The sequence below is a fragment of the Balaenoptera ricei genome, chromosome 14 (genome assembly GCF_028023285.1).
Source record: "Balaenoptera ricei isolate mBalRic1 chromosome 14, mBalRic1.hap2, whole genome shotgun sequence".
NCBI lineage: Eukaryota > Metazoa > Chordata > Mammalia > Artiodactyla > Balaenopteridae > Balaenoptera > Balaenoptera ricei.
This window is the reverse complement of record NC_082652.1, coordinates 11,921,181-11,935,905: the sequence shown is the minus strand read 5'-3', so window position 1 is coordinate 11,935,905 and position 14,725 is coordinate 11,921,181. Positions and strand designations below refer to the sequence as shown.

The window sequence follows — 14,725 nt, the reverse complement described above, 5'->3', positions numbered from 1 at the left end:
GGCAGAGCAAGAAGCTTGCATTCAAATGTGATGCCTGGTAATGTTACTTGTTAGCTGTTTTTTTATTGTGGGGCTGGGGGTGTTCGTGGAAAAGTTAAAGCTTTGGATTGACCCAGGGGTTTAATTTGTCTCTTAAGCCTGGGCTGCCATCACCATGGAAACCAACTATATTTTCAACTTCCTACCAAAGGGGGGTGGGTAGAACAAGAAGCTGGTGGACCTCTGGAAAGTTCCATTTGCTTCGTGTGTACAGGCACCTGCCGCCTTTGAGTAAAGGGGGCATGGTCCTGAAGGTGGGTGGGAGGGAGCCCTTCTTCCGATGTCAGTGTCTGACAGTGGGTCGCCTCCCAGCAGGCTGGTCCTGGTCTCCATGTGGGGGTCGGGCTCCAGCAGAGACCACAGTGGAGGGGAGTCCGGTGGGAGGCGATTTCCTCGACAAAGCTGACCCAAGACGAGGGCTCAGGTAGTGGTGAGAATTCAGGTTTAAAACAGCCTCGTGGCGTGTATACAGTTGTTCAAGGAACAGATGGTTCTTAATTAAGGATATGAGGTGGGAAGGGGCAAGAGAAAGGAGCTGAAGACTTTTCCTTCTCTTGCAATTTTCTCTCCTCATAGAGGAAAGCAATGCAGAGATCATCGAAAACTGATGGCCCATTGGCTCTGGAAGACATGCCAGCACTTTCTGGCAGCAATCTACCTCCTTCTTTAAGTTTCCCTTGGGTTCATTCAAGACCAGGGTAGAGTCCCCTGAGCCTACACTGACCCGAGGCCGGCAGGGCTGGGAGGGGTAGAGGAGGAGGGCGAGGACGAGCGAGCTGTTCCCCGAAGTTGGCACTAGGCCTCCATCCAACCTATGGATGGGGGGCGGCAGGGAGGGGGCCAGCAAGAATTTTAACAATTTTAATAAGTTGTTAACATTTAAACATAAGTATACGGCACATAAAACTACTTGGGCTTTTCTTTGAAACATGAGGAACGGTACAATGCAGGTCCACACTGCTGGAGTGGCCATCCTCTCTAGATGGCGCCTGGCTCTCTCTCCACTTTGCACGGCCCCGCCTGGCCAGCGGCTCTCATTTAGGGTACCTGGCAGGCATCTGAGTTTGCAACTTCTCCTCTAGAGCGGTGCTTCTTTAAAGTGTAGATAAGTTGCCAGTAGAAGCTGTTTAAAATGCATGATCTGGAGTAAGGCCAGAAGCTGTGCATTTCTAACAAGCTCCCGGGCGATTCCCGCGTTGCTGCTGGCCCACGCACCACGGCTGGAAGGGCAAGCGTCTGGCCTAGTGGCGTCCAGCAGAACTTTCTGCAATGATGATGCGTTCTCGATCTGTACTATTCAATATGGCAGCCACAGGCGGCTATGGAGCCCTCGAAGTGTGGCTGGTGTGACAGAGTATTACATTTTTATTTTTATTTCATTGTAATACATCTAAATTTAAATAGTCAGATATGGCTGGTAGCTACTGTGTTGAACAGCACAGGCCTACAGAATCCTCCGGTGGGTGAAGTGCAGTGTGGATAATGGAGTCTGGGAATAACTACCCCACAGGCCAAGAACTGGGGGAACTCTTTTGAAAGCTGGACTGCGAGGCCTCCAACTGAATCCCTAGCAGACAGGGAAAAGCCTTTCCTTCTCACTAAACTGGTCTTGCTCTTGCCTGGTGGAAGGCTGGTAGTGGCTTCCCAGAGGTAGCGGCTGGCTCCCTGCCTAGACAGGTTGGCCCAGACCCTCCCAGGGCCCCAGGAGATGGAACACGGATGGCCCAAACCAACAGGCCCGAGCAAGAGCCCTCCCTATGCCTACTTCTGCAGGGCCAGTTGACCGAGTCTGAAGAGCACATAATGGAAAAACACTCAGCTAGCACTCTTTTCAAGTGGGAAGGGAAAGGAATGGGATTGGGGGAAAGAGAGGAGAGTAAAAATTAGGAGAGAGGACAAGAATGAGAGAAAAAGACTTAGGGAGGGGTAGATGAATCTGGGGGCCAAAGTATCAGAGATACCAGAATGGGAACAAAGAATAGGGAGAACAGGCATGGGAGGTGGATTAAGGAGACAGATGTCAGGAGGAAGGGTGTCAGAGGGAAAGAAACGAGACAGGCAAGGATCAAGGGTCAAGGGGTATCCAGAGGTGAGCTGGATAGGACAGCTATCTCAGAAGGCCTGCAGGAGTCCCCCCCAGCCCAACCCGACGGCAGTAAGTGTTAAATACTTACCTCCTCGGTGGATGATCAGGAGATGACACGGTGGGGCTTCTTTGGTGCATTTGTTGTGGCACTTTAACCTGAGAGAGAGAAAGAGCGAGAAGGATGGATAGATGGATGGATGTTTAGATGGATTGGTGGATGGATGGATGGGTGGGTGGATGGGTAGATGGATGGGTGGGTGGATGTATGGTTGGGTAGATGGATGGGTGGATGGGACACACCAATGGTTCAGAAAGCTCTGGGTGCTGTGGATACCAAGACATGAGATGAGATAGGGCAGCTACTGCAAAGGCATACCCTTGGAACCTAGGAACTTAACTCTGGAGAGAGTTTGCTGCCATCCCACACTCACAGGTCAGTCCTGGATCGTCCAAGAGTTGGTAGCAACTGTTTCACCAACAGTGCCCACTTGGACTTCATGCTTTGAAAGACATTGTTATCTATCAGTCTATATTTATCATCATCATCAGCATTCAACCCTAATAATCATCACCTGCTTACTTGAAGACTCATTTGCCAGGCATTGCACTAAACATTCTATAGATGCTATGTCATTAGATCTTTATAACACCGTTATGAAATAGGTATTATTATTCTTCCCATTTTACAGATGGAAAAACTGAGATTAACTGACTTGTCCTGGCAGAAACCCTGGGTCAGGGGTGCCAGAGGTGGCATCATTTTTTCTTAAAGGCTCATGCTATAGGAGACAGCCAACCAAGGCTTCCAATTAGGATGAGATCAGTAACAGGTATTAAGTTTTAGAAGTATTAAGTTTAAGAGTTTAGAGTCAAAATGTCTTCCTTTGAGACAAATCCAAGATGTCACCTTGCTCTTCCCCATACCATTGTCAGACTTCAAAAGGGTACTATGACCTTGCTCTATCCTTTTCTTTTGGAACTTTACATCTGTAGGGTGGATACACACTGCAGTGGACGCTGTCAATGCTCCACGCATATCCTTTTGGATTCCCTTACTATTTCTGTGTGCACTACCTTAACTTCCAATGGCCAACATCTTTGCCAGAAGGCTACCCTCAGCCTGCTTAGAGGTTTATTATCAAAGTACTCTACACAGAGAAGTGGGACCTTTAGATTTGTCCTCCACTCTCTTCCCTTCTAGGGATTTGACAGATATCTTTAATGGAATGGTTTGGATGCCCAGACATGGACTTGACATTGACTCAGTTAGTCTAGTTCAGTGGTTCTCAAAGTGGAGTCTCCAGACTAGCAGCAGCAGCACCAGGTGAGAACTTTCCAGAAATGCAACTTCCAGGGCTCCAGCCCAGATGTGATGAATCAAAGACTCTGGAGCTGAGATGCAGTAGCCTGCGTTAACAAGCCCTCCAGATGAGTTTGATGGTAGGTGCTGAGGCATGAGAACCACTGGTCTAGTTGATGGGTTTGGAATGTCTGTGCACATTTCCCCAATTTTCCTTGTGTTCAGTCTTTTATGGCCCTAACAGGGCCCTGAATTCCTATATGATATGGAAAACTTAGATCTGGGGCTCCCAGGGGTGCAGGGGGAAGCCAGGAGGGATGTGGGCAGCATGAAACAATCGCATAGTGAGAACATTAGTCCATCTCAATTCTCCTTCACTCTGACTGCATCAGGGGGGTTTCTTGTGCTAAGACGTCTTTACGTCTCTCTGCCATGCGCTAACCCCAGTCCCAGATTTGGACAGGCAACAGTATTCACAGGGAATTTAATACATTTATCTTTCCATTTGGATGTCTACTTTTTTCTGGTCACCTTATTTTAATGGTAAGTGATGCTGATTCTCCATTCATGATTATAAGATACATTTTCACCTTTAAATAAATTTGCTTTAAGTGAAAAAGTCTACAAATGGTAAATGAATAAATGTAGGGCTGCTACATGAATAGAACAAAATCAAGACAGGGTGGTGAATGAATGGCTGAGTTAGGCTGGGAAAAGTTGGCTGAGACAATGTGGAATCTTCAAAAAGAGGTGACAGCTCTTGGCACCCGGCAGTCTAAGAGGGCTGGAAACATTAGGAGGTACCTTTGGTCACAAATGTCATGAAGACCACGTGACTCTGAAAAAACCAAGAGCTAACACTTATGCAGTGCTTACAATGTATCAGGCAATGCTCTCGGTGCTTTACACAATTTATTTAATCCTTGTAACAACCCTAAAAAGTAGGAACTTTTGTTATCCCCATTTTACAGAATGAGAAACTGAGGCTCAGCAAATTTGGATAACTTGCCCAAGGTCCAACTAGTCAGTAAGAGGTCCCAAGTCCAGCTCTAGCTCTGTTAGATGCCTCCAAAGCCTCCATTCTTCTTGCTTTACATCTTGGGGGTGGAGGTGAGTAAAGGGGAAGGTTCCTGTGGTCTATAAGCAGCTGAGTCAAAATGTCCCTTTTTTTGAGCCCGTCACCGTCACCTTGCTCTTCCCCCTACAGTTGCCTGACTTCACAAGGCAATAAAAATCCCACGTTACTGCAAACTGGCTTTGGCTTTTTCTTTTCTAAGGCCCCCAGACTCAGACCTATAGAGAAGGGAAGACCTGCTGAGTGTGAAATTAGCCTTTAATTCATTCTACATACACTTAAACTCGGTCTACTGGACCCCAGGTCCTGCGGACACAATGGTCACCCAGATGAAGCCCCTATGTTTATGGGGAGGGTTAATAAACACATAAACAAGTATCAGATAATCACCCGTGTGGTTAGATGGTGAACAAAATAATACAGGGAAATGGGATGGAGAGTGACAGGAGTGGGAGGGGGAAGGACTCCAGTTGCACAAAGGTTGGGGAGCAAAATCAAGCCTCGTGGGTTCAGAGGTCAGAAGTTAAAGGTTGATGAGGCTGAAGTGAAGAGAACCAGAGTGAAGGGAAGACTTGAGGAAGGGGAGGTGGGCGGGACCCCGGGGCCCCAGCAAGGAGTCTGTATTTGAGTCTACAAACACCGGGAAGCCTCTGGAGGCTTTGGACGACTGTGACTCAGTCAGATGGACGTTTGGGAAGCCCTGGTTGGGGAGACTGCTGACGCCAAGTGATAGTTGAACCAAGAAGTGTCTGCACTCTTTCCTGTTTGAACTAGCTCAATTCCACCAGGAAGCTTCCAGAAAGAGATTGTTCCTTTCTGCCAGCCCCACCTAGGAGTCTGCTTGAACAATCCCAGCTGGAAGCTGATGAGCAGATGTGAAGCAGCCCGTTCCCTACCGTGGGCAGCACCGCAGAGCGAGGGCAAGCAGCTGAACGTCACCTTTGGACCACATCCGTATCAGGACAAGGCAGCCGAGACCACCAGTGACCTCAGCCGCCTCCTGCCTCGCCCTGGCGTTTGCCTCTCTGTCTCTCACAGTCAGGGAGCAGCCCTCCTCCACCTCTGGCTGAAGGGTGGGAGATGGAACTCTCATCCTTCCAGCCAGGGCTTCAGAGGGCAGCACCAGGACCTGGAGCACAGCCACTGCCCTTGCAGACACCCCAAGACAGCGCTCTCCGATGCCCGGACACAAACTTTGCACAGAGGTTCACGTGTCTAGAACTAGAACTAGAGCCCACACATCCAGGACCCGCTGATCCAGCCAGCAGGATTAGCTTAGAGCTGAAGTCACCCAGACCCTGGAGGGGAGGCGGTACAGGGACTGAGGCCAGAATTGTGCACATCCCACTTACAAAGAATCATTTTTCCAGCAGGAAACACGCATGATTCCACCCAAATTAGACTTTTCCTTTTCACTGCCCATGAAAGAAAAGAGCTACTAGCACGCAATGTATCGGTAAACCACCTGCTTCAGAATCAGATTCCCAAGGCATACCCTCTCGGGTTCTGACTCAGGAAGTGCTGGGAATGTGAGTTTTCAGCAAGTGCACGCCACAGCTCAAGGACCACAGTAGAAGAGGGATACATTCTACTTCCCGGATGAGAGGTGTCTGGATGCCTAAATCTTCCAGAAGGCAGGGTCCTCCCCCCTCCACACCCCCACCAAAAAATAAATAAATAAATAAAAGGAAGTGGTGTCAGGATAATATACAGAACAAATCTGAGTTCAAAGCCTGACACCACTTCCTGGCTGTGACAAGCTGGGCAAGTCGCTGACCCCCTCTGAGCCTCAGTTTCCTCATCTGTAAAGTGGGGACAACCTAAATGTCCATCGACAGACGAATGGATAAAGAAGATGTGGCACATATATACAATGGATTATCACTCAGACATAAAAAAGTAACGAAATTGAGTTACTTGTAGTGAGGTGGATGGACCTAGAGTCTGTCATACAGAGTGAAGTAAGTCAGAAAGAGAAAAACAAATACTGTATGCTAACACATATATATGGAATCTAAAAAAATGGTACTGATGAACCTAGTGGAGGGCAGGAATAAAGACGCAGACATTGAGAATGGACTTGAGGTCACGGGGGGGAAGGGGAGGCTGGGACGTAGTGACAGAGTGGCATTGACATACATACACCACCAAATGTAAAATGGATGGCTGGTGGGAAGCAGCTGCATAGCACAGGGAGATCAGCTCGGTGCTTTGTGACGACCTAGAGGGGTGGGATAGGGAGGGTGGGAGGGAGACACAAGAGGGAGGGGATATGGGGATATATGTGTGCATATAGCTGATTCACTTTGTTGTATGGCAGAAACAAACACAACATTGTGAAGCGATTACATTCCAATAAAGAGGTATAAAAAAGAAAGTGGGGACGATCATAGCATCTGTCTCATAGGGTGGCAGAGGAGATTAATGATACTACAGAAGTAAGGTGCCCAGGACAAGCACTTGAAGTTGCAGGTACTCTCGTTTTTATTGTGGGAGTTGTCGCTTTTACTGCTAGTTTATGCAGTGTTCCACAAGCCCCTAAGACCCTCTGCTGGAGGACTTTCTCTGGCTGGGAATGTGGGCTGGTTGGACTGCCTGGAGCCCTGAAAGAACTCCAGGTGGAGCTGGTTGATGGACCGCCCAGTATCCTCTCCCTTGGGGTGTGTCAGCGTGGGGCTGGACCCCAGGTGCCCAGAGCCGTCACCCGCTCTTCCAGGGCCCAGGACAGGCTGCCTTTCTTCCCCTCCCTGCCTCGCTCGCCTACTCCCCTGCTGGTGTGGCCTGGGATCACTTCTCAAAGAAACCATGTGCCCTCAAATCCTCGTCTCAAGGTCTGGAGAAACAGGGGAGCCCAACTAAGACACCACGATTATTAAGGGAGGTTCAGAACACCGACGTGGTCTGTCCCAAAGTTCTCACACCAAAACCAAGTCCTCTGCGCCGTCCCTCGTGTGTCCCCTGAGCCCAGAGTCCTGAAGGAGTTTGGTCCTCCGTGTGCTCCGTTCCACAAGGAGGAAGAGGGAGGGGTGGGGAGGACGCAGCTGACCACCCTGGACAAACCTCCATAGGAGCTGCATGGATGCCTAAATCTTCCAGAAGGCGGGACCAGAGGAGCACCATGAGTTAGGAGGGTGGCACTGATCAACTCCAGGCACCAGGGAAAGGTCGTCTGTGGTTCCAGAAGCGGTGAAAAGCCTGGGCTTCGGAATCCAGCCAACCTGAGCTTGAATCTACCCTTTCCAGACTAAGGGGGCATCCCTCTGCCTTGTTAAGTTCTGGGTTCCTCATCTGCAAAGCTGCCATGAGGATCCAGTGAGAAAATGCCTAAGTGGTGCCCACCTGGGAAGCAAACAAGTCAGTGTCTCTGCAGGCAGGGCTAAGGCACACTTGAGGGCACACGGGGAATGCCATGCGAGCCTCAGACAGCTTGGAAACTTGGAAAGGGTTTATTTAAACCTTTCATGGAAAAGAGTTTATTTTTTTCAACTTCAAAGGCTAACAGGATAAGCTTCAGTTATCAAGAAAAGTTGCTTACGTGGGATATCTCATTCTCCAAAGGAGCTGCTGGCCGAATGAGACATCCTCTCTGTCTGAAAATTAAATATGTGAATTTATCTTGGGGGCAGGATCTGGGTCTTCCTCATCTTTGCAGCAACCTTCCCTAGCCCGCCTTCAGTGCCTGGTCTGGTGGCTGGTGCGTGATACATGCTGAACAGATACTGGAGAGGTGGAGGGAGAGAGGAGGAGAGAAAGAAAAAGGAAGGCAAGCCCAGCAGCAGGGAAAGCCCATCGAATGCTCCTCGTGTGGGGCCCTTAACAGTCTCCATCAATTTTTAAAAATGATTTCTATTTCTTATAAATTGTATCCCTTGCAGAGTGTGAAGTGCAAACACGCCCCCTTCAGCATTCCCTTCATTCTGCCCTCCTTCCTCCCCGATGGGGAGGTGGGGGACAGGGGTCTGACCACAGGCAAACTGGACTTCCATGGATCTTGCCCGGGAACTGCAGGGACAAACGGCCCCTTTTATGAGCAGCTCTGCCATTTCCTTAATGGATTCGTCCTGGCCCCCCAGCAGCCCCATGGAGCAGACGCAAGCCCGGAGACCGGCGTGGGGCTGGAATCAAGAAGGGCGGCCTTCCTGGAGGAGGGGTCCCCAAGACTCTTGCTGGTGAACACAGTCACGCTCATTTCAAACAGTTCATGGGGGATTCTAACCAGTTTATGAAAAGTTTGCTCCAAGCAGCCCAAATCCCTGATCCTTTCTCTCATCTCACACCAGCTCACGTTGCAACCCACCTGAGAAGGCACCGCCTTTCCTTCCAGAGTGCAAATGGGATGTTTTAAAAAGCTGGCCCCCGATATCCAATTGAGGAAACGTTAAGCAAACACCAATTTGGGGCCAGGTGCTCTTACATAACCCTGGACAACTCTGAAGAACAATCCCGTGAGCAACGGATAATGCTACACCCATGCCCGTTTTAAAGTCAAAAAGACTGAGGCTCAGGAAGCAGCCCAATCATACAGATAGTAAATGGCAGAGTCAGGATAACCATTCATTCACGCAAGCAAAGAACATCATCGCCTTCCTCCTCATGTCAGGTGCTGTGAGAGGCACTGGGGGTGTATAATAAAATAAGACAAGAATTCTTTCTTTAACCATCTTTCTTAGAATCATCTAGAAAGGAGTTTACTACCTAGATGGGTATATAAAGCCATCTCTTGTCCTTTCAAACATGAACATCTTTCTAATTGTCCCATCACCTCAAAATTGCCTCCTAATAGGAACATACATATCGATAATTACCTTAAATGTAAATGGATTAAATGCTCCAACCAAAAGACATAGACTGGCTGAATGGATACAAAAACAAGACCCGTATATATACTGTCCACAAGAGACCCACTTCAGACCTAGGGACACATACAGACTGAAAGTGAGGGGATGGAAAAACATATTCCATGCAAATGGAAATCAAAAGAAAGCTGGAGTAGCAATTCTCATATCAGACAAAATAGACTTTAAAACAAAGACTATTAGACAAAGAAGGACACTACATAATGATGAAGGGATCAATCCAAGAAGAAGATATAACAATTGTAAATATTTATGCACCCAACATAGGAGCACCTCAATACATAAGGCAAATGCTAACAACCATGAAAGGGGAAATCGACAGTAACACAATAATAGTAGGGGACTTTAACACCCCACTTTCACCAATGGACAGATCATCCAAAATGAAAATAAATAAGGAAACACAAGCTTTAAATGATACAATAAATAAGATGGACTTAATTGATATTTATAGGACATTCCATCCAAAAACAACAGATTACACTTTCTTCTCAAGTGGTCATGGAACGTTCTCCAGGATAGATCATATCTTGGGTCACAAATCAAGCCTTGGTAAATTTAAGAAAATTGAAATCGTATCAAGTATCTTTTCCGAACACAACGCTATGAGACTAGATATCAATTACAGGAAAAAAATCTGTAAAAAATACAAATACATGGAGGATTAACAATACACTACTTAATAACCAAGAGATCACTGAAGAAATCAAAGAGGAAATCAAAAAATACCTAGAAACAAATGACAATGAAAACACGACAATCCAAAACCTATGGGATGCAGCAAAAGGAGTTCTAAGAGGGAAGTTTATAGCAATACAATCCTACCTTAAGAAACAAGAAACATCTCAAATAAACAACCTAACCTTACACCTAAAGCAATTAGAGAAAGAAGAACAAAAAATCCCCAAAGTTAGCAGAAGGAAAGAAATCATAAAGATCAGATCAGAAATAAATGAAAAAGAAATGAAGGAAACGATAGCAAAGATCAATAAAACTAAAAGCTGATTCTTTGAGAAGATAAACAAAATTGATAAACCATTAGCCAGACTCATCAAGAAAAAAAGGGAGAAGACTCAAATCAACAGAATTAGAAATGAAAAAGGAAAAGTAACAACTGACACTGCAGAAATACAAAGGATCATGAACGATTACTACAAGAAACTATATGTCACTAAAATGGACAACCTGGAAGAAATGGACAAATTCTTAGAAAAGCACAACCTTCCGAGACTCAACCAGGAAGAAACAGAAAATATAAACAGGCCAATCACAAGCACTGAAATTGAAACTGTGATTAAAAATCTTCCAACAAACAAAAGCCCACGACCAGATGGCTTCACAGGCGAATTCTATCAAACATTTAGATAAGAGCTAACACCTATCCTTCTCAAACTCTTCCAAAATATAGCAGAGGGAGGAACACTCCCAAACTCATTCTACGAGGCCACCATCACCCTGATACCAAAACCAGACAAAGATGTCACGAAGAAAGAAAACTACAGGCCAATATCACTGATGAACATAGATGCAAAAATCCTCAACAAAATACTAGCAAACAGAATCCAACAGCACATTAAAAGGATCATACACTATGATCAAGTGGGGTTTATCCCAGGAATGCAAGGATACTTCAATATACGCAGATCAATCAATGTGATACACCATATTAACAAATTGAAAAATAAAAATCATACCAAAAAAATTGCCTCCTAGAAATGATCCCATTTGGATTGGAACCAGGTTTCCAGAGTCTTGGGTTGGGAGGAACCACTTTCCCTCCAGAGGCTTCTTTTGAGATCTATTCCACCAACTAGTATTTCCTGAGTATTTGCTATGTGCCAGGCATGGTGCTTGCCCTGGATGTATAAACAGTGAACAAAGCAGACAGAGCCCTACCCTCAAATAGTTTAAAGTCTGGTCGGAGAGACACGCAGGTAAAGAGACAAGCACAATGTAGTATGTTATATGGAATGATCGTGAAGGGCGGTGTATGGCACTTGGAACTGCGGCGAGTCAGGGAGGGCTTCCTGGAGAAAATGATAACTGAGCTGAGCCTGGGGAGCTAGCAGAGTCGTGCAAGGAAGATCTAGGCTGAAGCGCTAGGGTGCAAAGAAGCCTCAGTGGTGGGCACGTCTCCTGCTGATGGCTCAGAGAAGCTGGAGCTCCAGGCATAAGGAGGGAAGTGGTGAGAGGGGAGGAAGGAGAGGTAAACAAGGATAGTGCAGGGTCTCCTCGGGAGACTGGATTTTATCCTGAGAGCCAGGGGGAACTAAGGAAGGGTTTTAAACAGGGAGGTGAAGGCTGGATAAGCATCTTGGAAAGACCCCCCTCTGGCAGCAGATACAATCACAGGGCAGCAAGTTCCCCTCTCAGGTTATCCTTCCCGCTCCCTGCCTCTGCGTGCCTTTTCCCACATCACTGCATTAAGTGCTCCTTAAGCCTTCTTGCAAAATCACTAAACAAAATCATTACCCCCTTCGCAGTGGGCATGTTCGAATGAGTACCCCAACCGAGCAGTTTTGACGCCCCTGGGGTCTCTCATTTGAGCCCGTGCTTCTAGAAATGTCTCCATATGCACTCAGTGAAGGATCTCAAAAAACACCCCTTCCCTCACTGCCGACAGCTCAGTGGGGTTGAGCTCTTTGGCGTACAACTGGGTTAGAAAGAAAAAGGCAACAGCAGAAATGAGCAAGAGAGATGGGATGCATTAACACAGAAATAAGACTGAACGCTCCAGCAACATAATGAAAAATAATCAGGAAAACCCCGGCACTGGTCTCTCCACAAGAGGATACTGTAAGGAAGCTGTAGATTTATTACCTGTTGGTGATGCCTTCCCCGGCCCCCTCAGCTTCCCCGAGAGAGGAGAGCATGACCACAGGGTCCGCTGGGTTCCCAGCACCTGGGGGTGTTCATCACAGAGACCCATTTGTCATCTTTCAATTCAAGAAGGGATGATGGGAGAGGGTAGCAGGTGGGGTAGGAAAAGACTGACAGCTCTGGTCCAGGGTCAGGTTGAGATCAGATGCTCATCTTCTGTTCTGCTTGTCTGGTTCAAGGAGAAGAAGAGTGGGGGCTGGCAACTGTGTGGCCGGTCCTTTGCCCATGTAAAGTGGTTAAGGCTCTGGGACCTTGAATCAGAGGGATCAGTGGGTTTGAGGAGTGGATCCACCCGCAGTGAGACTTTGGGCCAACTGTTTACTCCTGAAGGCCTCTGTTTTCTCATCTGTAAAATGGGGATAATAATAGACCCTACCTTCCCTGGTTGTTGTAAGAATTAAATGAGCTTGTGCATGTAAAGTACGTAGCAAAATGTCTGGCACTCAGTCAGGCCTCAATACCTGGGGTCAGCATCATCATCATCCTCATATCCAATCCCCACCTCAGCCTCAAGAGAATTATAATCCTCCCTCACATACCACTGTAACTGGACCCAACTATAATAGGTAAAAACGCATATAAGGGACCATTCATTCCCATGACGATTATTGCCCAAACTGAAGTGTTTCTATTAATGGAAAAATAAGTTCGGGCTTCAAGCTGGTGATCTCTGAGATGCACGCTCATAATTATATCCTGCCAATATCCTGCCCGTTGTACAAATTCCCGAAGCCTCCGGGAACTTCGCAGCAGCTGCAACACCTGCTCATCATTTCCCCCGTTTTTCAAGAGCTGGGAAAATTAGGGCACGCAGTGGCTCAAACCAACCATGGCTTACTTCATGCTTTTATCTCCTTGTCACCTGTGGCTGAAGTCATTTTGCAAACACAGGAAAATTTCAGATAAAACATTGTATTTTAACGTAAGGACACGGGCTAGAAGGACATGCAGGGCAAGAAGGGAACCAAAGAGTATGTGAAATCCAAGTGAAAAGATCCAGTAACAGAGCAAAACCAGATAAAGAAGTGCATGGAAATTAGCAAAGTGACTGCGTACGTGAAAAGAATTAAGTGCAAGCGTGTCTAGCCAGGCTACTGCGGGCAGGAGGAGAGGGGACCTGTGGAAAGTGCATTAAAACACCACTGGAATAAATTGGAAATTGCGTGCTAGTTTCCAAACATCACTCTTTACCTTTCTAGGGAAATGATTATGGGTCTCACACCTGCAGACGTGGGCAGGGACCTTAACTGGAGCATGTGAAATGTTTCTACTAGCATAGACCTGCCTCGACCAACCTGGGTCACCTGGGACATGGGACTTCCAGTGCCCAACCCAGTCCCAAGCAAACCAAGCTGTTCGATCACTCTGTTGAATAGTTTAGTAATGACACTCTAATGCTGGCACTCAAAAACTAAATAATGGATACACAGTCCCATTGGTTGGGAGTGAAGGATTTATGATATAAAACAGTGGTTCTCCTCCAAGGGCAATTTTGCCTGCCACCCCAGGGGACATTTGGCAATGTCTGGAGACATTTTTGATTGTCACAACTGAGGATGGAGTTGGGGGGGGTGGTGGTGGAAACAATGGTGCTAAACATCCTCAATGCACAGGACAGCCCTCACCACAAAGAATTACCTAGCTCAGAATGTCAACAGTGCCAGGGTTAAGAAACCCTGATATAAACCCTGTAACATGTCTCCCAAGAAGTTGGCTGGTTCTGAAAATCCCCAAAGAAAAATGGAGAACAAGAACTATGGAAAAGTAGGAAATGGGCTAACTTTTCCATAACCTTGACCTTGCTTAAGCCCGTGGAGGTGATTTGGTGAGTCTGTTTCTTTCCATACTTTGTGTTAATAGAGAATCCACTTCTGCAATGAAATAAGTGCTGAACAACTTAAAGATTCTGATTTGAAGGAATCCCCAAATCATTAAGGTGACTCACATGTCTTATCACATCAAATGCACATACTAGCCTCATTTTACATCAGAGAGGTTTAGAAACTCTCCCAGAGTCACACAGCTAGGAAGCGGCAGAGCCAGGACCTGCTCTCTCTAGCTCCAGCGTCTGGATCTTGCTGTTGCTTTACTGTCCTAAGTTGAGTTCCCTAGAAGCAGATCCTGAGACGGGTAATCTGGCAGGTGGTTTATGGAGGGAGTTCTCCAGGATGTTCCTCAGTAGGATAGGAAATGGGGGAGAAGCTAAGCAAGGATGTGGCTGCCGGCGACTACAGTCTCAGCCTGATCCCGCAGGGGCCTCTGGAGTGTGAACTGTACCATAGGGTCTGTCTGCCTTGAGGCGAGGAAGCTGGCGTTTTGCACACTTGCACCAGTTAGGCCCTGGCTCTGAGCCACCCGGGGAAGGAGCTGCAGTCACCCAAGGGCGAGCCTCCAGAGAAGGTCTCAGGTATGAGCCGTCGGCAGCAGCGCCCCTAAATGAGGTCACTGGGACTCTGAGTACGACATCAAGGCACACGTGGGCGAGCTAG

General features: G+C 47.2%; 1 protein-coding gene across 8 annotated transcripts in view; it reads right to left on the bottom strand.

Annotated features, from left to right (window-relative positions):
• The window catches only part of KSR2 (kinase suppressor of ras 2), a 430,186-nt gene that overhangs the window by 84,587 nt on the left and 330,874 nt on the right, over positions 1-14,725 (bottom strand). For all 8 annotated transcript variants that reach the window (XM_059893620.1, XM_059893622.1, XM_059893618.1 and 5 more), the window contains one exon: positions 2,214-2,281. In XM_059893620.1, the coding sequence (XP_059749603.1) occupies positions 2,214-2,281 (68 nt within the window). The remainder of the gene's footprint in view (positions 1-2,213; positions 2,282-14,725) is intronic.